Source organism: Pseudogymnoascus destructans (genome assembly GCF_001641265.1).
Source record: "Pseudogymnoascus destructans isolate 20631-21 unplaced genomic scaffold scaffold_5, whole genome shotgun sequence".
Taxonomy (NCBI): Eukaryota; Fungi; Ascomycota; class Leotiomycetes; order Thelebolales; family Thelebolaceae; genus Pseudogymnoascus; species Pseudogymnoascus destructans.
In genome coordinates this window covers 391,969-412,662 of record NW_020167524.1, presented here as the reverse complement: position 1 = coordinate 412,662, position 20,694 = coordinate 391,969, and the positions used below count along the sequence as shown (strand labels likewise).

The 20,694-nt window shown below is 53.6% G+C and overlaps 9 protein-coding genes and 1 non-coding gene across 10 annotated transcripts; 6 read left to right on the top strand and 4 right to left on the bottom strand.

Moving 5' to 3' along the window:
• Nucleotides 1-158: 158 nt before the first annotated feature.
• On the top strand, nucleotides 159-593 carry VC83_02413 (uncharacterized protein; the record flags this gene model as incomplete). Its single annotated transcript, XM_024466077.1, has 1 exon — nucleotides 159-593. One exon carries the CDS (start codon nucleotides 159-161, stop codon nucleotides 591-593), a length of 435 nt encoding a protein of 144 aa, XP_024326219.1.
• Nucleotides 594-1,141: 548 nt separating this feature from the next.
• Nucleotides 1,142-1,492, top strand: VC83_02412 (uncharacterized protein; the record flags this gene model as incomplete). Its single annotated transcript, XM_024466076.1, has 1 exon — nucleotides 1,142-1,492. One exon carries the CDS (start codon nucleotides 1,142-1,144, stop codon nucleotides 1,490-1,492), a length of 351 nt encoding a protein of 116 aa, XP_024326076.1.
• A 7,213-nt stretch (nucleotides 1,493-8,705) lies between these two features.
• Nucleotides 8,706-8,780, top strand: VC83_02411 (the record flags this gene model as incomplete). Its single annotated transcript has 1 exon — nucleotides 8,706-8,780. It is a non-coding gene; the product is annotated as a tRNA-Asn (tRNA).
• A 1,153-nt stretch (nucleotides 8,781-9,933) lies between these two features.
• On the bottom strand, nucleotides 9,934-11,977 carry SSZ1 (regulator protein). Its single transcript, XM_024466075.1, has 3 exons — nucleotides 11,758-11,977; nucleotides 11,580-11,706; nucleotides 9,934-11,527 (listed from the first exon to the last, which is right to left on the bottom strand). Exons 1-3 carry the CDS (start codon nucleotides 11,891-11,893, stop codon nucleotides 10,072-10,074), a joined length of 1,719 nt encoding a protein of 572 aa, XP_024326218.1. The 5' UTR covers nucleotides 11,894-11,977; the 3' UTR covers nucleotides 9,934-10,071.
• On the top strand, nucleotides 11,978-13,027 carry RRP40 (exosome non-catalytic core subunit rrp40). Its single transcript, XM_024466074.1, has 2 exons — nucleotides 11,978-12,329; nucleotides 12,376-13,027. The coding sequence occupies exons 1-2, from the start codon at nucleotides 12,135-12,137 to the stop codon at nucleotides 12,910-12,912; spliced, it is 732 nt and encodes a 243-aa protein (XP_024326314.1). The 5' UTR covers nucleotides 11,978-12,134; the 3' UTR covers nucleotides 12,913-13,027.
• Nucleotides 13,028-13,202: 175 nt separating this feature from the next.
• Nucleotides 13,203-13,763, bottom strand: VC83_02408 (uncharacterized protein). Its single transcript, XM_024466073.1, has 4 exons — nucleotides 13,674-13,763; nucleotides 13,570-13,599; nucleotides 13,435-13,485; nucleotides 13,203-13,380 (listed from the first exon to the last, which is right to left on the bottom strand). Exons 1-4 carry the CDS (start codon nucleotides 13,711-13,713, stop codon nucleotides 13,313-13,315), a joined length of 189 nt encoding a protein of 62 aa, XP_024326315.1. The 5' UTR covers nucleotides 13,714-13,763; the 3' UTR covers nucleotides 13,203-13,312.
• Nucleotides 13,764-13,932: 169 nt separating this feature from the next.
• Nucleotides 13,933-15,712, top strand: VC83_02407 (uncharacterized protein). The gene is made up of 3 exons (XM_024466072.1): nucleotides 13,933-14,430; nucleotides 14,572-14,880; nucleotides 14,926-15,712. Exons 1-3 carry the CDS (start codon nucleotides 14,229-14,231, stop codon nucleotides 15,408-15,410), a joined length of 996 nt encoding a protein of 331 aa, XP_024326316.1. The 5' UTR covers nucleotides 13,933-14,228; the 3' UTR covers nucleotides 15,411-15,712.
• A 34-nt stretch (nucleotides 15,713-15,746) lies between these two features.
• VC83_02406 (uncharacterized protein) lies at nucleotides 15,747-16,636 on the bottom strand (the record flags this gene model as incomplete). Its single annotated transcript, XM_024466071.1, has 2 exons — nucleotides 15,747-16,337; nucleotides 16,436-16,636. 2 exons carry the CDS (start codon nucleotides 16,634-16,636, stop codon nucleotides 15,747-15,749), a joined length of 792 nt encoding a protein of 263 aa, XP_024326317.1.
• On the top strand, nucleotides 16,626-17,348 carry VC83_02405 (uncharacterized protein; the record flags this gene model as incomplete). Its single annotated transcript, XM_024466070.1, has 2 exons — nucleotides 16,626-16,937; nucleotides 17,067-17,348. Exons 1-2 carry the CDS (start codon nucleotides 16,791-16,793, stop codon nucleotides 17,346-17,348), a joined length of 429 nt encoding a protein of 142 aa, XP_024326318.1. The 5' UTR covers nucleotides 16,626-16,790.
• A 169-nt stretch (nucleotides 17,349-17,517) lies between these two features.
• Nucleotides 17,518-20,480, bottom strand: VC83_02404 (uncharacterized protein; the record flags this gene model as incomplete). Its single annotated transcript, XM_024466069.1, has 3 exons — nucleotides 19,314-20,480; nucleotides 17,761-19,246; nucleotides 17,518-17,545 (listed from the first exon to the last, which is right to left on the bottom strand). Exons 1-3 carry the CDS (start codon nucleotides 19,912-19,914, stop codon nucleotides 17,518-17,520), a joined length of 2,115 nt encoding a protein of 704 aa, XP_024326319.1. The 5' UTR covers nucleotides 19,915-20,480.
• Nucleotides 20,481-20,694: the final 214 nt, after the last annotated feature.

Genomic DNA, 20,694 nt, shown 5'->3' with positions numbered 1-20,694 from the left:
AATCTGGAATGGACCAGAGGCTATATCAATATGGGTTGAGATTATAGAGGGCCGCAAGCGTGAGATCGATGCGGTATTAAACAGGACAGGATCACTGGAGATGAAGAGCTTCATGGCTTCGAGGCAGGATGTCAGCCGAGCAGATCTAGCTAATTGGGATGCTAGTGCTAGGGCTTGGCTACGGATTCGAAGCCGCAGCTTTACGACAGCGTGATCCATACGTGGAAGCGCTGGAGGGCGTCGAGCTCCTCCTGTCCGGCTCTCCACAGAAGATGCAATCGGGCGAGCTTCTGCTTGGGCTCTCTGCATGGCACCTCTATCCCGACCTCAATGTACTTGATGTTGCTACAGCTATTGTGCGGCAACAAGATCGGCTCGTGCCGGCATATGGCATTTTGACTATCGGCTTCAAGCGGGGGGATGACTACGATGTCCGGGGCTTGCAATGGTCTTTGCCCCTAGCCCACCTTCGATACTATGCGATCCGGTCTCATGCACCCGACATGTCACTGTTGAAGGATCCCGACTGTCTCCAAATGAGTTTCACCAGGCTACGAACTTGGCGGTTGGGGCATTTGCGGTGTTACAGATGAAACTGTTCTCAAATTCATCATCAACCTTGCCGATGCTATTGGGGAGTCTGCGAAAGTGGATAGCACTAATTGCTCATTTTTTAATGGTTCTTGGCTCCAGCTATTAAAAACCTCGGCACAATGCTTTCTCGATTCCACAGGAACGGACCGTCGCTTCTATAAGCAACTTTTGCATCTTATGTATGAAGCATGCTTCCTTCGTCGGCCGGCCTCCTACTCCATTCTTTGGCCTGCTACAGAGCTCTAGCTTTCTTCGGCTTCAACGATGGCAGGACAATAAAGTGAGAGAGCTGCGCAAGCTTGTTGCTAGGTCTCGTGTTTCTAGCGAAGACGTTATTATTAGGTACATATGAGACGAGAGGAATATGCAACCGCCCTCCCACGGTCTCGTCTAGCTCACAAGAGGTCGTTATGCGAAGACACCAGGAGCTGTGCTGGACACGTTCGATGGCTGCATTCTCATTCCTCAGGCTCGACAAGTAGCTGAGGTCCGAACTGTAAACGATGATGATGGGCGCAACAACGGGTACAGTTATGACACTCGCAGCATGGACATAGATTCTGAGTTTGAAGATGCTGAACAAACACTTATCAATGCACCTAAGGATACTGCTGATCAGTTCTGGGGCTCAGTTACGATGTTACCCACGTCTCGGAAGTCATACTACGAGAATCTAGGCGAAACAGTGAAAGCAGTATCGGACGAGCCAATTACAACGGTATTTGAGAACGAGACAAGGTATTATGAGAAGTCTGGCAACATGCGCCTTGTCATAGGGCCTATCGATAACACTGCAGGCCTTAGCAACTATGAACCTTGGTATGGAGAAATTTCCTATTTCGAGTATTGGTTTGGGGACAAGGATTCGGTCGATTCTGCGCAGTGTACGCCCGTATGAAGCAAGTCATCCTGATTTCCTAAGCCAAGCAGACTTCACACAGCTGTCTGCGTTATTCAAAGGCAAAGACATGGACACTACTAGACTCCTACGCGTTTTCGAAGAAGCGTTAAGTTCTCTTGGAAGCTCGTATATCAAGTCTCTCCACGCGCTGGCCACTATCGACGACTTGTATAAGACGAAGAAAAGTTACAGTCCCGTCTTTCGACAGCAAAATGGCTCCATTCTAGGAAGTCGGATCCTGCACAGCATCAACACGATGTAAATAAGCCCCAAGCTAGGACGCCCCAAGCCAGGACGAAGCGCCAACCCAAGGATGAGGAAACCAATGCCAAGGCGAGAACAGAACACGTTTCTGCCGACTTTCACTCAGATTTCTTTGACGACGCATTGTGTGATCGAGAAGTGAGCGATGAAAAGGCATATATGATAAAGGATCCGCCTGACGTGGACTACCTGCCATACTTAATAGATATGTTTTGGTCCATCCACTCAATCGTACCTCGGTATTCGCCTGCATACTCAGCCTCAAAACAGGAGTGTTTAACCTCTCGCCTGAGCAAATCGTGCGGTGTGTTTGGTGACCGGACCTTTGTTGAAGGCCTCACGTGGGCCCAGGGAAATTGAAGCCAGATTGGGCCTAGCCCACGGATTCAGGGGCTCAGAGGTAGGTTTATTTAACGTACGTAGACCCCGTAGATAGTATAGCTTAATCAATCGACTTGAAGACCAGATTCTGTACACCCCTCACTCCGTTTTTGCCTGTTTAAAGTGATGATTCTAGCGGACCGTTGATACAGTACTAATTTGTACGTGAATCACCGACCCACGAAAATCGGAACCACCGTACACCTCCAACAGGTTATGAGCCCGGAGTCGCCCAGGGGTTAATCAGATCTCGATTCCGACGTCTCACTTCGATAAGTGAGAACTGAGTTCTACGAAAGAAGACTCAGAAACGCTGTGAAGAAGGCCACACCCTAGCCGCAGCGGTTCCGACAGAAAACGGAACAGAACAGACGGCATCGATACTCGAAGCCAGGAACAGACCGGAAACCATCCAGTATGGATACCAGTGGTACAGGGAGGGCCCTCATAACGAAGCTGACGGGCCCTAACTACCGGACATGGAGCGCGCAGGTCAAGCGCCTGCTCCAAAGCAAGAAACTCTGGCCGGCCATCGAATCGACGAAGGCAGAGCCCAAAGAAAAGGTGGCTGCCACCACAGAAGACACTGGCGAAGGCGACCCCACAAGTGAGGAACCTTCGGCCGCCCAGATAAGAGACTGGGAGGCAAGCACGCTCCTAATGAGCCTGTGCTCGAGGGAAGCCCTCGAGTACATCGTCGATATGGAAACTGCACAGGAGCAGTGGGCGAAGTTGAAGGAGCTGTACGGGCCGGTAGGCAAGCAGCAGCTGAGCGAGAAGCTCAGGTCCTTCAACAATTACGCCGTGCAGAAAACTGGCAAGACGATATCTGAACGGGTTACGGAGCTTAATACGCTCCAGGCCCAGATAGGGTCCATCGACCCTGAGGAACGCCCCTCAGAACGCCTTAAGACAACCATACTGACGGACTCCGCCAGGGCCATCGGGCCCCAGTACGAGGCCGTCACGATGCAGCTCGAGATCGCTGATGTCACTGACTTTGATTCGGTGGTCGCCCGCCTGACCGAGCATGAACGAAGGCTGGCGGCATCGAAGCCCCTTAAGGAAACAGCCCTCCAGGCGACAACTAGACAGGGTGATGCTGGCCGCAGCCGCGGCCGCGGCCGTGGCAAAGGAAGGGAGAGGGGCGGCAGACCACAGAACCAGTTCCCAGACGTGGTCTGCTACCACTGCGAGAAGTCCGGCCATTATAGGAGTGACTGTAATGACCGGAAGAAGGAACGAGCTGGTGGAAGAGAAGGGCCATCGACCGGCCCCCTCGCTGCGCCAGGTGGCGGCAAGGGACTCTCGCCCCAGTCGCAAGAGGCACATATGGCCTCAGAGACAAGCTGGATCGCCATCACTAGATGCGATGAGAATGCTACAGCCAACTGGGCTGGTGCCAGCCAAGCTCAAGAGCTCTCCTGGATCGTCGATTCAGGCTGTACGCGGCATATGACTTATGCCCGCGAGGCCTTCATCGACTACAGGCTCCTAGATGAGCCCATCCAGGTGAACATCGCTAACGGGGCATGCATTGATGCAGTCGCCGAAGGTACAGTAAGCCTCCAGACCGCCGTCAAAGGCAGGATACGCAGCGTGCAGATCTTAAACGTGTTGCACGTCCCGCTCCTCGCCGGAAACCTCATCTCGGTGCCCCATCTCCAGGATAGGGGCATCATGACAAGGACCGTCAAGAGCGGCATGATGCTCCTTGAGCTCGACGGGCGAGTCATTGGAGAGGCCAAGCGTATAGGCCGCTCCTATGTACTGAACGGCACATAGGATGGCGTCGTCACCGCCCAGCGAGCGGTGGCGAAATCGCCGAAGGATGCCATGCTGTGGCATCGACGTTTTGGGCACTTGAGTTCCCAGAGCCTGCGCCTAGTTCATACTGCCGTCACCGGTATGCCAGGGGCGATTGAGGGCATCGCTGAGCCCTGCGAAGCGTGCTTGCTCAACAAGAGCACGAGGGTGATCAGCCGCAAAGCCCCTGAGCATGCCAAGGCCCCTCTAGATCGCGTGCATAGCGATATCTGGGGCCCTTACAGAATACCCGCTCTGAATGGAGCGGCGTATTTTATCACCTTTACGGACGACTACTCCCGTAAGACCTGGGTGTACGTTGTTAGCACAAAGGACCAGCTGCGGACGGTGTTCATCGAATTTCGGACTCGTGTTGAGCTGGAAACTGGACTGAGGGTGAAAATTGTCCGTTGTGATAACGGGAGTGAGTATAAGGGCCTAGACAATATGTTTAGGACCTTCTACGGTGTTCAATTCGAGTTTACCACGGCATACACGCCGTGGCAGAACGCAGTCTCAGAGCGCCTAAACCGGGCTTTGGTTCAGGCTGCAAGAGCCATGATGGCTCACGCCGGCTTGCCCCCAGAGCTCTGGGCGGAGGCCGTGATGGCAGCGTCCTATATTCGAAACAGGACGCCAGTCGGACCAGAGGGAATGACACCTGAGGAGGCGTACACCGGCAAGAAGCCGACTGTTGAGCACCTCCGTGCTTGGGGCTGCGCGGTATACCATACCGTCGCCCCTGAGCAGAACGACAAAGACAAGCTGGCCCCGAACGGCTTGCGGACAGCCTTGGTAGGCTACATGCCCGCCTCGAAGCAGTACAGACTGTACGACCCCGAGAGGAAGAGAATCATCATCTCGACCTCCCCAAGATTTGTAGAAGGCCAACGCCTCCACCTGCCTGGCATCGAAGCCGAGAGCACAGAAACCGTGGGATTCGACCCCATGGAGGCAGGGCCACAGACAGGCCCCTCGCCAAAGTCGTCTAGACAGATGACTAGACAGCCACCAGTGGCCGCAAGGAGCGACCAGACACCGGAGGCAGATGCTAGTAGCAGCTATGCTGATCTAGCGCCAGACCAGACCCTCCCTGTTCTAGAACAGGGGCACATTGGTGAGGACACCAATGCCCCTGTGAGCGTGAACGCTCTAGGGAGGGACATGAACCAGGAGGCATACCGACCGCCCCCTACGTCCAGTTCACCAGAAGACGGTGGCAGAAACCACCACAGCCAGGCACGCGCAGCGCTGCCGAGAGCTGTCTCCCCTCTCGAAGAGGAGGACGAAGGTGATCCAGGCCGCCAGCTTCTCGCAGAAGCTGAGCTGGCGATCGAAGAACCCGCTGTAAGGCGTAGCGGCCGTGAGAGGCGGGCGCCGAACCGATTCGAGGGGCACTCTATGCTGCCGTCGAGAAGATCCCGATACCAAGAGACTTTAAGGAAGCCCTCGGTGACCCGTCCTATGGGGCGGACTGGGCACAGGCCGCTCAGGAAGAGCTTGCCCAGCTCCAGTCGCTCGGGACATGGGAGCTCTCAGAGCTCCCGAAAGGGAAGCGCCTCCTAGGATGCCGATGGGTGTTCAATGTCAAGTATACACCCACCGGCCTCGTGGACCGCTTCAAGGCCCGCCTCGTCGCGCAGGGCTTTAGCCAGGTTCCAGGAGACGACTTCCTAGAGACATTCTCGCCCACAATCAGGGCCGAGTCACTAAGGCTTCTGCTAGCGATCGGCGCCTACGAGGATCTAGAGATCCGTCAAGTAGACGTCGTGAGTTGCCTATCCACGCTCAGATTTGCACGCGGAAGTCTATATGAGACCGCCAGAAGGACTAGACTGCCCAAAAGGCAGTGCCTTGCGAATCCGGAAGTCGCTCTACGGCCTAAAGCAATCTGGCCGTGAGTGGTACATCGAGGCATGCAAAGGCCTAAAGGGGCTCGGACTGGAGCCTCTATTCGCAGACCCTAGCGTTTTCGCCACGACAGACCGCAAGCTTCTCGTCGGCTTATACGTCGACGACATGCTCATCCTCGCGAAGGACCCAGCAGTCGTCGATCAGGCTGTTGCTTTCATTCAGGAACGATGGCAGATCAAGGATCTCGGAGATGTAGGCCAGATCCTCGGAATCCAGGTGACCCGGGACAGGAAGAGACGCCTCCTGTTCCTCGATCAGGGGGCCTACATCGACCAGCTGGTAAAGCGCTTCGGCCTCGAGAAGGCGAAGCCTTTCCTGACGCCAGCTGCGGACAGGACCGCTCTCCTGAGAAGCGACGGCACCGAACAGCAAGCAGACCAACACCTGTACCAGCAGGGGGTTGGGTCCTTAGCCTGGCTGGCAGTATGCACACGCCCGGATATTGCATACGTCTGGGGGCAGCTCAGTCAGAGCTGCTCGGCACCTACAATCCGGAACTGGAACGGCGTCCTTCACGCCATTCGATACGTGAAGGGTACGAGGGATCTGCGGCTAGTATTTGGGGGAACAGGGGGCGATTTATCGCCCCAATTACATGGATACTGTGATGCCGACTACGCTGGTGATCACACAGACCGCCACTCAGTCTCAGGGCACCTGTTCATACTGAACAAGGGGCTCGTGAGCTGGAGCTCGGCGAAGCAACGGTGCGTGGCCACATCCACCACCGAGGCTGAATATATCGCCCTATTGTCATACTGACATTCGTTGCACTCAGTATGCTATCAAACTCAAGAGCAAACTTAGAAATCTCCTCCTCAAACCTACAAGTCACCATACATATCTTGGCTTATCACACCAACAACAGAAGCAATACTACTCAACGATTGCTGCAAACTCTTCTACTACATCTGTTTATGCTACATACATCACGGCATATCATTTGGACACTCATTGAACAAGTTATTAAGAAAATCTCCTCCTTAAGGGGGTGGGTCAATACTACCACATGGCATATCTCTACCAACTAGAGGCCTAGGAACATGAACGATAGCTCTAGAAGCTTCTACAACCCTCTATGATTCATTACACGTCATCGCTCCTTAGTTACCCACAAGATTGGTTAAGTTATGACATAATTTGTCTATAGGTACTCTGACCTTGGACCTCCTTTTCACTTCCTATAGGCTAGGAACCCAAGAGATGGTTCTATGGGATTCTCTTACGTTCACTACATGATTAGCAAGCTAGTTGTGGGTCGCACTTGATTTCTAATACATTTACCAAGCCTGGTTAGTCATGGAAAGTCATGGAAAATGAGAGAACTACACTCCTTTGGCATAAATAGGATTGCCCTTTCCTTAAGAAAGGGCAAGCAGACAATACAGTAAATCGACTAGCACATACTTCTACGTCTTTTCCAAGCTTCCAAGCATTGATCTTGTTATTCTCTGTTTTTGAAAAGTCAGTGAGGTGCTAACCTCTGACTTACCCCTGAGTTCCCAGACTCAACATTTGTTGCAACTTGTCTAAACCACTTCACCACATCATACACCTGATTGCTGCGTTGTGGAATAGTCTAAGCTACAACCCTTTGGCTCTGTTTCCTAAGACAGTGTGTTGTCTTAGTAAATTCATCCCTTCCTTGGGTGGCTAGATTCTCATATCTGGTGCACCCACCATTACACCTATGCGATGCGGCAAAGCAGAGCCAATGGCTCCGCATGCTCCTCTTGGAGCTCCGACGAGAAGAACTCGTTGGGAAGGACCGTGCCGTCCAGCTTTTCGGTGATAACCAAGCATGCTTGGCCATTGCTGAAGACCCGATGGCGCACAAGCGTACCAAGCACATCGACGTGCGGTACCATTACACACGACAGCTCATCGCTTTTAGAAAGGTAAGAGTGGCGTATGTGCCCACAGCAGACATGCTGGCCGATGTGCTCACAAAGCCATTGCCACTGCCTGCCTTCAATCGGTGCACCAGGGATTTCCTAGTGCCACCAGCCAAATAGAAGAGAGTCCCAAACCCCTTCAAGACCGGCAAAGGAGATTTGGAGCCTCTTCTTCGAAGAGACCCCTATATATACAACTACAGGACTACGTAAGGGGGCTGTTGAAGGCCTCACGTGGGCCCAGGGAAATTGAAGCCAGATTGGGCCTAGCCCACGGATTCAGGGGCTCAGAGGTAGGTTTATTTAACGTACGTAGACCCCGTAGATAGTATAGCTTAATCAATCGACTTGAAGACCAGATTCTGTACACCCCTCACTCCGTTTTTGCCTGTTTAAAGTGATGATTCTAGCGGACCGTTGATACAGTACTAATTTGTACGTGAATCACCGACCCACGAAAATCGGAACCACCGTACACCTCCAACAACCTTCGGGCTTTTGCGCAACGGGCAGGAAAACTCGACAGTAGACTACAGTATATAGAATGAATTAAATTCAATTGAATTACACTATCTAATGGGCCTACGTACTATATATGGGAATTCTGGCAACTGTGTTACAGTCGGGTATCAGCCCAGTTTGCCGCCGTAAGCCAGGCTAAAAACCAAGAATCCCACGGTCCTCCCCCCAAATTTCCAACACTATGATCCAGAAATGTATGTCACGTGGTACAGTGGCTAATCTATTTTAACCCAAACACTAGGGCTATCACGTGCTCTGCGGCTAATCTATTTTAACCCAACCACTAGCGCATCCAGCCCCGCAACCGCACTAGTAAGCGGGCATATTTCCGAAAATGAGACATGAAAATTCTGCGTGCGCTACTACCGGCCCACACAGAGTTCCAGTACATAAACCTGATTTAGAATACTGTCAAACAAGCAAGAACATCCCTCGTGGCGCAATTGGCTAGCGCGTTCGACTGTTAATCGAGAGGTTGGTGGTTCGAGCCCACCCGAGGGAGTTTATTTTTTGAGTTTCTCACTTTTATGTGCGTTAACTTTTGAGTTTTGGAGGGGGTTTGTGTGGGTGAGCAATGGAAGTAGTGCTCCAGTGCCTGCCACACGCCTTGGAGATGTAGATATCGTTCAACAGTTGGATTCTCTTATTTTTGTCAACGATGCTGGACTCTGTCAAAAATGTGAGAATTTGGGTGCCGGTAATATATCTAGTAATAGATAGTTATTTGAATTTATTAACTTAGTTATAAAAGTCATTCTACCTAATACGTGATTTCCGAGACTGAATTTATTCTAGAACACATTTTAATAAATATTTTCCGAATGTGAATTTATTTTGTATTTACCAATTAGTGATGTAAAGTCATCACATTTCCATAGATGATTTCTCAGACTGAGTTTATTTTAGCTATAAAAAATCATCACACATTTTAATAGGTGATTTCTAAGGCGAATTTATTTCAAATTTACAGGTTATTGCTATTTGCCATGTCTCGTGTTGCCATTGCCAACCCCAGCCAGATTCCATTTCATGCCCCCCCTCCATCGCCGCGTTTCTGTTATTAGGCATGTGTGATGATCATATTCGACTTGTCAGATCAGCCACAACCATCAACTTCGCACTGGTACTCATGCTAGTGAATAAATATGTTATATAGTGTCTCAGCGATACTGAATCTGCGTCGGCTGCGCAAGCACTTTTTATGAAAAAATAAAAATAAAAAATAAAAAATGAACGAGTGCGTATCGGCAACTCTAGATGAATGCGTCCAACGGGCTGTTGAAAACGCGGTTGCAAGTAGCCGAATTAAAGAATCCGTAAACAAGTGCTATGGGGCGGTGATAATAGGGAGTGGAGCAAGACAGGCAACGATGAGAAAGGGGCGACGGTGAGAAAGGGAGCGGCAGTGAGAAAAAGGGGGGCTGGGCGTTGACACACTTTTTGGCGAGGGCTTTTACATACTCTGGGGCGGATTTAGCCCCTTCAACGGACTACAGGACATCTTTCTAGGGTTGTGGAACATCCGTAGTCACGGACTAGACCAGGAATTCGAATGTCACCGTGGTGCCACACAACTTTATAGCGTTTGTTGTGGTCATCTACCTCCTCCTCAAATGTGAACCCCGTCTCAATCAATACATGTTCTAACAGTAAAAATCTCCAATTTTATTCTCTAACTGTGCAGTCCAGACTGTGCAAAACTATCGACCCTGACAGTAAATTCATCACGTCTAAGCTCCAATTCGTCTATCATCTACACCTCTATACAAATATCACACCTCTCCGTTTGGCTCCCTACTGCGGTGCCTCCAAGTTCCCCCTAACACCTCCCTTACCACCAACCTCCCTCGCCGTGATCGTGGTCGCAAGATCACCCGCAACATTAATCGTGACCTCAACGCTTCCACCAGCCTTAACACCCTTAACGGCGATCTCGGCAAGCACACCACCAACCTTCCACACCTTCTCGCGGGTCTCCTCCTCCTCCTCCTCAGACGACTCATCATCCTCAGATCCATCCTCGTGCGCATCGGCCACCTTGGCGCCGTTCGACTTTGCCTTTGGCTCTGGCTGAGTGACCTTGATGTGCGAGCCACCCTCAACAACCTTGATTAGGACATCACCACCAGCCTTTGGCGCAGCGATGTGGATGGTGCGGCGAGCCGGCGCAGCAGTCTCCGCAGGGACGATAGGGACAAAGACGCCGCGGGCGGGATCATCGGAGATGGCGAGAACACCCAGGGCGTGGGCGAGGTGCTTGACGGTTGTGACAGCCGCGTGGGTGGACTGCTCGATATCAGTAGCGTCGTACTCCTGGATGAGGGAGGCCTGGAGGGCAGCACCGCGAGCGGCGAGCTCCGATGGGTTGATGGCCGTGGGGGTGGTGGAGGGGGCGAGGATCTCGGTGGTGGCGGGGAAGATGTTGCGGAAGTTGGCGGCGATGCGGGGGGTGTGGGAGGTGCCACCGCACATGATGACCTGGTCGATGTCGAGGACGTCGAGGTCGGCCTTCTCGATGGTGGAGGTGATGAGGCGGTTGAAGCCCTCAAAGACCTTGCGGCCGATGGTCTCGTAGCGCAGGCGGTTGATGGTGGAGGAGAAATCGATGCCCTCGGCGAGGGACTCGACGCTGAAGCTGGAGTTGGTGCCGATGGAGAGGGCCTTCTTGGCCGCCTCGGACTCGAGCTTGAGCTTGGCGAGGGAGCGGGCCTCGGCGCGGGGGTCGGTGGTATTCCACTTGATGAACTCCTTTGCGAAGTGGTCCATGAGCACTTGGTCGAGGTGGCATCCGGCGAACTCGTAGTCGTGCGACGTGGCCAGGATAGTGTACATGCCGCCTCTGGAGGCGACGACGGTGACGTCTGAGCGGGTTCCACCGAAGTCGGCAACGACGACGATCTTGTCGGAGACCTTGGCATCTGGGCGACCGTCATATGCTAATAAGGCGGCGATGGGCTCGTTGATCAGCTGGAGAACCTCGAGTCCGGCGTCTTTGGCGGCAGCGGTAAGAGCCTGTTTCTGGGCCTCGGTGAAGTTGGTGGGGACGGCGATGACAGCAGAGTCAACCTTCTTTCCGGTGAAGTCGGTGGCCGAGTCGACGAGACGCTTGATGAGGCGGCTGGTGATCTCGGAGACGGTCACGGTGGAGGGCTCGCCCTCTGCCTTGTCCTTGATGGTGAAAGCGACGGTGTTCTCATGGGCTTTTGGGTGAGCAGATGCGTGCGAGTGGGTTGGGTCTATCGACTTGAACCTGGGCAAGTGGTCAGTATGCACTTTTCCGATCCCTAGGTCATATCACTTACTCTTGGCCGACGAAATCTCTGAAATATGCGACAGTGTTGTCCTTGTTGCGGATGAGTTGCGACTTGGCCTGGTTACCGACATACTCCTCTCCGTCGATGTAAGAGATGATGGAGGGGATTTGACGATCTAGTACAGCAAGTTAGCACCATAAATATCTACGGCGTAAACACTACATACCTCCATCCTCGTTGGCAATAACCTCGGCCTTATCCTCGATTGTGGTGTAGGCGATCGAGCTGTTTGAGTTTCCAAAGGAGATACCAATGGCGTGTCTCTCGGACTGTGCGCCCTGGGTGTTTTCTTGAGCGGCCATCTTGTAGAAATATGTGACTTCTTGTGGGAGATGAGAAGGGATCACTTTTCTGTAGGAGAGTAAGAATTCTGGGCCTTGGATGGGAGTGGGGGTGGTCGTCTTCTTGGTCTGATCCTCGTGAAATTATTTCCTTAGCGCGGGTTTTACCGCAGCCCAAACGACAAGGCTGAAGGTTGAAAACGGCCTTGTACAGAAGTCGAGTCGGCCATATAAATAAATTCACCAACTTTTTGGCCTCCATATGGCAGCCATGACTTTCGTATTGCCCGGCGATCATATTGATTCGGAATTACTTCCTTCACATCCTACTCTACCTATCAAGCTTGGCCCAGGTCTAAGGCACATCCCACCGAATACCATCACTCCAGTTGTCGCGGGGCAGTTATGCACAGACACCAGAAAGAATTCCATATGGGTAGAGTTTAACGGCGGCCGAGTAAGTTCTCCCTTGTCTGGTAATGGCACATAACTAACGATTGCAGTATATTCCAACCGTTGGAGACCTTGTGATCGCCACAGTCCACCATTCATCCGTCGACGTTTATTATGCCAGCATCACAGACTACACCTCATATGCGTCCCTACCACAGCTCTCTTTCGAGGGCGCAACCAAGAAGAACAGGCCGGTGCTCGTTCAGGGCTCCCTGATCTATGCGCGTGTCTCGCTGGCCAACAAGCACATGGACCCGGAGCTGGAATGCGTGTCCTCGTCAACTGGAAAATCAGATGGCCTCGGGCTGCTAACAGGTGGCATGCTCTTCACCGTATCCCTCGTCATGGCCAGGCGATTGATGATGCCCAAGCCTACGGAACAAGGAAAGCTTGTCGTGCTGGAGGAACTGGGAGACGCTGGAGTCGCATTTGAAATTGCGGTTGGCAGAAATGGAAAGGTCTGGGTTAACAGCAAGAACCCAAAGACGACACTGGCAGTAGGAAAGGCTATCCAGGATACGGATGACAAGGGGTTAAGCATGGATGAACAAAAGAAGTTAGTTAAGAAGCTTGTTAAAGAGCTGTAGATGATTTCAGGGCCTGGCAGGAGAATTCGGAGTTTTGAGGGACTGGTTTGATATCACTGGGGTTTATGGTTGGATGTATATATCCAGATTATTCGAGATAATGGTCTGCACAGTCAAAATATTGATATACCATACTGTGACATATTAATTGAACATAACAGCCGCATGTTGTTTCGTTACGTTACTTTACGGCCTCAATGATTCAACATATTTGAGCATTACACCTCATACAACAAATCATCAGCATATCACATAAATCGACACACAATCCAGTCAACAACCCAGGCATTGGGTAAGGTTTTCCATATAATATCAATGTACAGGTTTCGTGCCAACTCAAAAGTTCTATGCCCGCACGTCTATTTCCCAAGTCCACCCCACATCATCCTCCAATTGTCCTCTAGTGCTTCTCAGCAGCCTTGACCTTGCTGACGAAGCGGTTCCTTGGGTCGTTCTTGAACTCGTCGGCTAGAAGGAGATGTTAGGGAGCAGTCGCAAAATTTGGTATGGGTGTGCACGTACACTGGGACATGGCGCTGGCAGCCTGGCTGATTCCGTAAAGGACAACGGCGCCTGAGTATATCGTCAATATCACTATATAATGCCGTATCTCTCTTCGCTTCGCTGGGCGAGAGACTGTCGGGATCTATCTCTTACCGGCGGTGTAGAATGGCCAAAGGGGCGCAGCTATTAAACAGAAGTCAGTCTTTTCCATTCCGGACAAACGCGCGCAGGGGCGCGCTGGGGCTCAATTGACTTACCAATTGGGGCCGGGAACTTCTTCAATCCGAAAAATGCCATCTTGACGGTGGGTATGTAGAGTAGCGGGGGTAGTGAGGTGCTTGATCGGGAGCTTTTGATGATGGGAGGTTCGGAATGGCTGATCTCGGATACTGATCAAAGGTTGTGATTTCACGTGATGTTGAGCGCTAGCCCGCACGGTCATCGGCTGCCTTCAAGGTATGTTCTTGGCATGGAGGCATGGAGATAATGACTCGTCTAATACATAACTTAAGTTACCCCAACAGCTCGCGGGGTTAAGGAAACCAGGCATTAATCAAGCTCCACCCGTTTACAACTCCAACTATCTGGCATCTGTGAAGCCATCTCCAACTCTGTAGTAAACTCTTTCAACCTGCGACTTGTACTCTTATACTTCGTTTGTTTACATACGTCGATCGTCGTCTATCACTATCACTCTCAACAGAAAGCACCGCGCTTCCTCATCTAAGCTTCAGAGCGGCTGTTGCAACGCACAGTCTGACTCCAAGTCTTGTATCGTCAGCTAACATAGCCTGACGATTATCATCGCAACCATGCTTGCTTCTCAACTAAGCCGAAGCTCGCGCTCAGCGACAGCGGTCCTATCAGCCACTCGCGCCTTTACAACCACAGCCATCCGGCCCAAGACACCGTCACTGGCAGACGTGACCAACAACGGTGTCGACTCATTCAACGCGAAGCAGAAGGAATTCCGCGCCGATCTCGCTGCAAAGCAGAAGCCCAAGTTCGAACCAAGTCAGTCTGGAGCCGGCCGTTTCGACGCCGTAAACTCATCAACCCCGCCCTCTTCTTCTCAAGCTCCTAGTTTCCTTTCGGAAGCTCCCACTGCTCCACATGCGAGCACTGCGGGCCCTGTTTCTAACATGTTAGGACTAGGTAAACTAAGCATAGCTGCCGAGCCCGTCGGCCCCGAGGGCGAGAAACCGACTGGCAAGCTGTCCTCGCTGATCTATGGCACCAAGGAGGGGAGAGAGATGGACCAGCAGATTGAGCAATCCTTCTCCCAGGTTCTAGCAAGAGGCAAATATGTTCACTCGATTGTGTTCCATGAGGTCAAGCCGGATAAGATCGACGAGTATGTAGAGCTAGTTGGGAACTGGTACCCGAAGATGGCCAGCATGCCCGAGAACAAGGTCCACTTGGTAGGAAGCTGGCGCACCGAAGTTGGAGATAGCGATACCTTTGGTAAGTTCTTCGATCACCATATCTTGCATTTCTAACAACCTGCAGTCCACATCTGGGAGTACCAGAAATACGACGGCTACCACTCCTCCCTCCACTCGATCGCCAACCACCCCGACTTCCCCGCCTTCGACAAGAAGCTCAAGACCCTCATCACCTCCAAGCGCGTCTCTCTGATGCAAGAGTTCAGCTTCTGGCCCACAAGCCCCCCGCGCCAGCTCGGCGGCCTCTTCGAACTGCGCTCCTACACACTACACCCCGGCAACCTGCTGGACTGGGAGACACACTGGCGCAAGGGCCTCAAGGCACGCCGCGAGGTGATGGAGGGCGTCGGTGCGTGGTTCGTGCAGATCGGCGACCTGAACACGGTGCACCACCTTTGGCAGTTTGCGGATCTGGAGGAGCGCAAGCTGAGGCGCGAGAAGAGCTGGGGTGTTGAGGGGTGGGGGAACACGGTGCACAAGACTGTTCCGCTGATCCAGACGATGCAGTCGAGGATCTTGATCCCAATGCCGTGGAGCCCGGTTGCTTAGATAGCTGGTATACGGTGGAGAGATTGTGAGATGACGGTTGAGTGCCAGCTACGCAGGCCGGTGGTGGTCTCTAGCGTCTGAGGTGGGGACGGATTGTACGAGCTGGGAGTAGCAGATTGGCACCTTTGTCACAATAGTGGTAGATAACAAGCTGCCAGTTCAGTTTGTATGTACCCATTTCCAAGCAAGCAGACATACATATTACGAGGGAGCAATAAATATATGCCCTTTGCAACCGCGCGAGATCCCCGCACACTGAGATCCACGATTGCATATCCCATTACAATCCCTTTTGTTCCCAACCCATTCCGTATCCCCCTCCCCATTTCCCACCCCCTAAACCCCATTAGCCAACCTCTCCCTGGGCACCAAACTCCAATCCCTAACCGCCCCCTTCCAATCCGCCACCCTCCCATCCGTAATCCTCACCACCACCACCCTAACCTCCTCCCCCTCAATAAAGCACCCCCTCCCGCCATCCTGCTCTCTCCTCTCCTCCCCCCCCCCCTCCCCAAACGTATTATTCCTCAAATGCGCCTCCCTCAAATGCGCCTCCCTCAACCACTTCTCCTCCTCCGTCCCACCCTCGACAACTCTCGCATCCCCATTAATCGAAGCGCTTATCGAAGACAGCGCGGAGGAGTTCAAGTTCTGGAGAAGTGTGGCGAGGGATGATCGGTGAGCGGCGGGTTGTTCGGGCTCGGGCGATATGGTGGTTGAGGCGGTGGGGAGGGGACGGTGGGAGACCCAGTCGTGCACGAGGAGGGAGACGTGGGGGTTGGAGAGGAGGTTGTGCATTTTGCGGCTGGAGGGGTTGGTGGTCATTATTATGATTGGGGAGGGGGAGAAGGGGGTCGAGGCGAGGTAGGTGTAGTTCATGAGGGAGACGTGGGGGTGCAGGTCCGTGGTGCAGGTTGCGAGGTGGAGCTGGGGGGGGGTGGTGTTAGACGGGGTCTACTATGAAGAGTACGCTGAATAAGGAAAATAGGGGAAAGAGAGAGGGGAGGGAGGAGGGGAGATCTTACGAATCGTGCGTTCCGGAGACATTGGATAACCTCATCGGGTAGTGCGGAGGAGACCTGCATGTGTGTCTCCCCAGCCGACGCCTCGTAAGTGAGCGGGTTAGACGTCATGGTGGTGGTCGAATTCTTCTTCTCCCGGTAGATAATGCTTTGGAAATCGACAAGATTGGCGTTTTGTGGCAAAGGTTGAAGGTGAATCGTCATGGTCGTCTCTCCCGACCAGGACCCTGCGGTGCACGTGACCTTGTATTTACACAGCAACTCGCACCCAGAGCCGCAAAGGCTCTCTTGTCTCTCCACGGAAACCAATACACCCATAGCTAAAGACTCTCGGTGACAGAGGGACCGAACCGCGACAATGTCAACAACCAGCTCAGCATCCTCCCTCTCCGCCTCCGTCCAATCCCTCAAATCCTCCCTCCAACTCCTCGATTCGTCAATCTCAATCCTCGACCAGGGGATTAGCGATTTCCCGCGCCTATCGACTGTGCTGGGCTCTACTCGTGTATTGTTCCCCCCTTCCCCTCCTTCCTCCCCCTACAAATATTCCCCCTTTCCCCTCCTCCTCCCCCCTCCCCATCTCCCCATCCACCTAGCTAGCAGCTAGCAGGCGGCAGAGGCTAACACAACACAGCACTTCGAACTCACCCCCTCCCCCTCCCTAGCACTCGCCCAACACAGCCTAGCCACCGAGCTCGCCCCCGCCATAACAACGCTCCTCACACGCGCAGAATCGCATCTCGACCGTCTCGAGCGCCGCGAACAGGCCCTACGCGCAAAAGCGGAACTACAAGCAGGGCGGCTAGGTCTGCGTGGGGCCGCGAGCGGTGCTGGTGCTGGTGCTGCGAATGGTAGGACGACGCCGGGGGTGGGGGCGGGAGGGGAGGGGGGGGGGAGGCGAAATTACGGATGTTGAGGCTGAAGAAGGAACGGCTCGGGTATGCGGTGGAGAGGCTGCAGTTGCAGAGTCGGCAGCGGCAGAGGCAGTTGAGGATGAGTGTTAGTTATGCGGGGCAGGATTTTCAGTAAAGGGTGGGGGTTGATTAGGGACGGTGAAAGAAGGGAGGGGTGTTTGTTAGGGCGTTTTATTCGGCTGCCCTGGCCTGGTCTGGTCTATATACCCAATGGAGATCCATCTATTCCATAATCATCAAACACCATGTCTATGCACATCTATCCAATCCCATCCGCTCCTCTCTCATTCCCAAAATCTACACCCCACCACCCTCCACCTATATCCCCAACTCCAACCCCACCTCCAACTCCCTCCCAAACCCCTTCCCCACCCCCACCTTCCCCCCCCTCTCCCCTCCCCACCCCTCAAGCACCTCCCCAACCCCCCCTCCCCACCAGCGAACTCCAACCCCCTAAACCCCTCCTCAACAACCCACTTCTTCCCATCCACAGGCGTCCAGAGCGCTTCACAAGCTTTCCCTAACACTAACAGACCAGGTGGACGCGAACCTTCTGATTCGATTGCCGCAACGACGGAAGAGAGGGTGGTCCGGATAACGCGCTGGTCAGGGCAGGATGCGCGTTCGATGACGGCGCAGGGTGTTGATAGGGGCCAGAGGGCGCGGGTGGGTGTGAGTGTACCGTCTACCTTCGCGGCACCAGCAGCAACAGCGGCGGCGACGGCGCCGGCAGCGGCGGTAGCAGCGTCAGTGGAAGAGGAGGTGGAAGCAACAGCAGCTTCTTCCGGCGCAAAGGTGGTTAAATCCTCTACTAACCCGCCGATGCGATGCAACGCCATCAAGAAAACAACCGTCTGGCTCTCAACATACGTCGGTGGCTTGGTCGGGACCCCTTTCCTCCCTGTCCCGGTGCAGACGAGCACTTGGTCCGCTACCCCCCTCTGCGTCGCTGGCACACCCGCAAAGAGGGGCGCGGAGAAGGCACTCGTGATTCCGGGGAGTACGACAATCTTATCCCCCCACCCCTCCTTCCTAAAGAATTCAACCTCCTCCCCGCCCCGGCCGTAGAGGTAGGGATCCCCCTGTTTCAAGCGCAACACCGTTTCGCCCCGCCGCAACCCGGCTAAAGCGAGTGCCATCAACTCCTCCTGCGCGCGCTCCGCGTTACCGGGGAATTTGCGCGCGATGTGTAAGGGTGTGCGGCGCGGGATCAGGGCGAGGATGGGGGCGGGAACGAGTTTATCTGCTAAGATCAACGTCGCGGAATGAATAGCGCGATGCGTAGCCCGGGTAAGTAGATCCGGATGTCCCGGCCCCGAGCCAGCGAGTATGATGAGGCCCTTTTTAGTTGCTGGAGGAGGAGCGGGGAGAGACGGCGGGGAGGTGGCGGTAGTGATAGTTCCTGTGCTAGCGAGGGAAGGCGAGGCGGAGGGCGCGGATGTATACGCCGTCATCACAGCTTCGATATCCGCATCCGTGACGTCCGCCAGTCGGCTTAGGGGCCAGTACTCGCAAATCTGACTCAACCACCTCATCCTCCTCCCCTTGGCCGCCTCACGATCCGCCTCCTTCACCAGCTTATTAAAACTCGCGCTCTGCTCCCCGCTATCCTCCTCATCCACCGCGAACTTCGCAGCGTGCGCAGCGTGGTCTTCGGCTTGGATGCGCTGCCTTATGCGCCCCAGACGCTCGCAGGCGGCGCCGAGGTTGGGGGGGAGGGAGGAGGCAATTTCGCGACGGATGCGGGAGGAGAGCTTGCAGCCTTTGCCGTTGGTGGTTATCCCGATTTGGAGGGGGCCGTCGGTGTGCGTGGAGAGGATGGAGAAGGTGCAGAGGGAGGGGGCGTCGACGATGTTGATGGGGACGCGGTGGCGTTTGCAGTGGGTGGAGATGTGGAGGCCTTTTGGGGGGGGGGGTTAGTATTGGGATTTTGGGAGGGGGGTGTGGTGGGGGGGGAGGGGACGCACTCAGAGGATCTCGTGGGCTGAGGGTGACGAAGACGGCGTCGACGTAGCCGTCTAATTCGGGCCTTCCGAGGGTAGAGATATCGTCGTCGTGGTAGGGCTTGGATAGCCACTTCACCTCCTTGTCGTCGATATGCTGCTGGAGCGCGGGGTGAACCTCATGCTCCCACTCATCCGGGTGGAAGATGACGATGGGCGTGGCGCCGACTTCGAGGGATTTCGCGCACCGGGCGGCGGCGAGCGCATTGGTGCCGACTATGAGGTGGATGTGCGATGTGGCATCGATCGAGGTGAGGAGGGATGTCCGCATTGTAGCATCCAGAGGCGCGGGACCGGATATCGGAGGGTGTGAAAATGCGGATTGTGATGATGGCGACAGGTATGACGGGCGCTTTTGATATAGCTGGCGTACCTCTCTCCAAGAAGGGAAATGGACCTCTAAATACAAAATATAAGAGGCCAGTGGTTTTACCAATACAATGAAATAAGAATTAGAGGTCCGGGGGCAAAAAATGGACGAGTCTGATCCCTCGGAAATGCTGGTCCTACATTTTGACATGCCGCTTTCAATGCGCGATAGGCAGATAAACTTTGGCAGGCGCATCAAAGCTTTATCGGGCCAATGACAGGGCTTCGATATGCAAGGCTGTCAGATGAAAATGGCGGGCACGTACCAGCCGTTGAGCACGCAATCGGCAAGGGGTCACGTGAGATGTTTCTTTTCCAGTTCCATATCTGATCACGTGTTCGGCTGATAGATATGAGGGATTTCGGGGCCCATCTCATTTCCCGTCGAGTCGATCTGTGGAGGAGGGTAGGAAAAGGCTTGGTAGTGTGGCGGTCATAGTACTAACTTGGGTTACTGTGGTAACTTAAGTGGTAGTAGAAGTAGTAGAGTAGAGGTAGTAGAGTAGAGGTAGCAGAAGTAGTAGAGTAGAGTAGAGGTAGTAGAAGTAGTAGAGGTAGTAGAGATAGGAGGTAGTAGAAGTAGTAGAGGTAGTAGAGATAGGAGGTAGTAGTGGAGGTAGTAGTGGAGGTAGTAGAGATAGTAGAGATAGTAGAATAGAGATGGTAGAGTAGAGATGGTAGAAGTAGAGATAGTAGAGTAGAGGTAGTAGAGAAGAGGTAAAGTAGAGGTAGTAGAGTAGAGTAGAGTAGAGTAGAGTAGAGGACTGGTGAGTGAAAGTGTGGTAAGGGTCATGTCGGATGGTGGATGGTGAGATTGCTTGTAATCTGGTTTAGTGGCTATAATCTCGGTGCTTGCTTACCGCGCGTGCGAATGATGTGGCGGCTGCCGGGTGTGGAGTGTTGGGGATGGTGATGGCGAGGTAACCTCCATAGCGGTCTCATCCGCAGCTAAAGCATCCGCCTACCACCCGCCTAC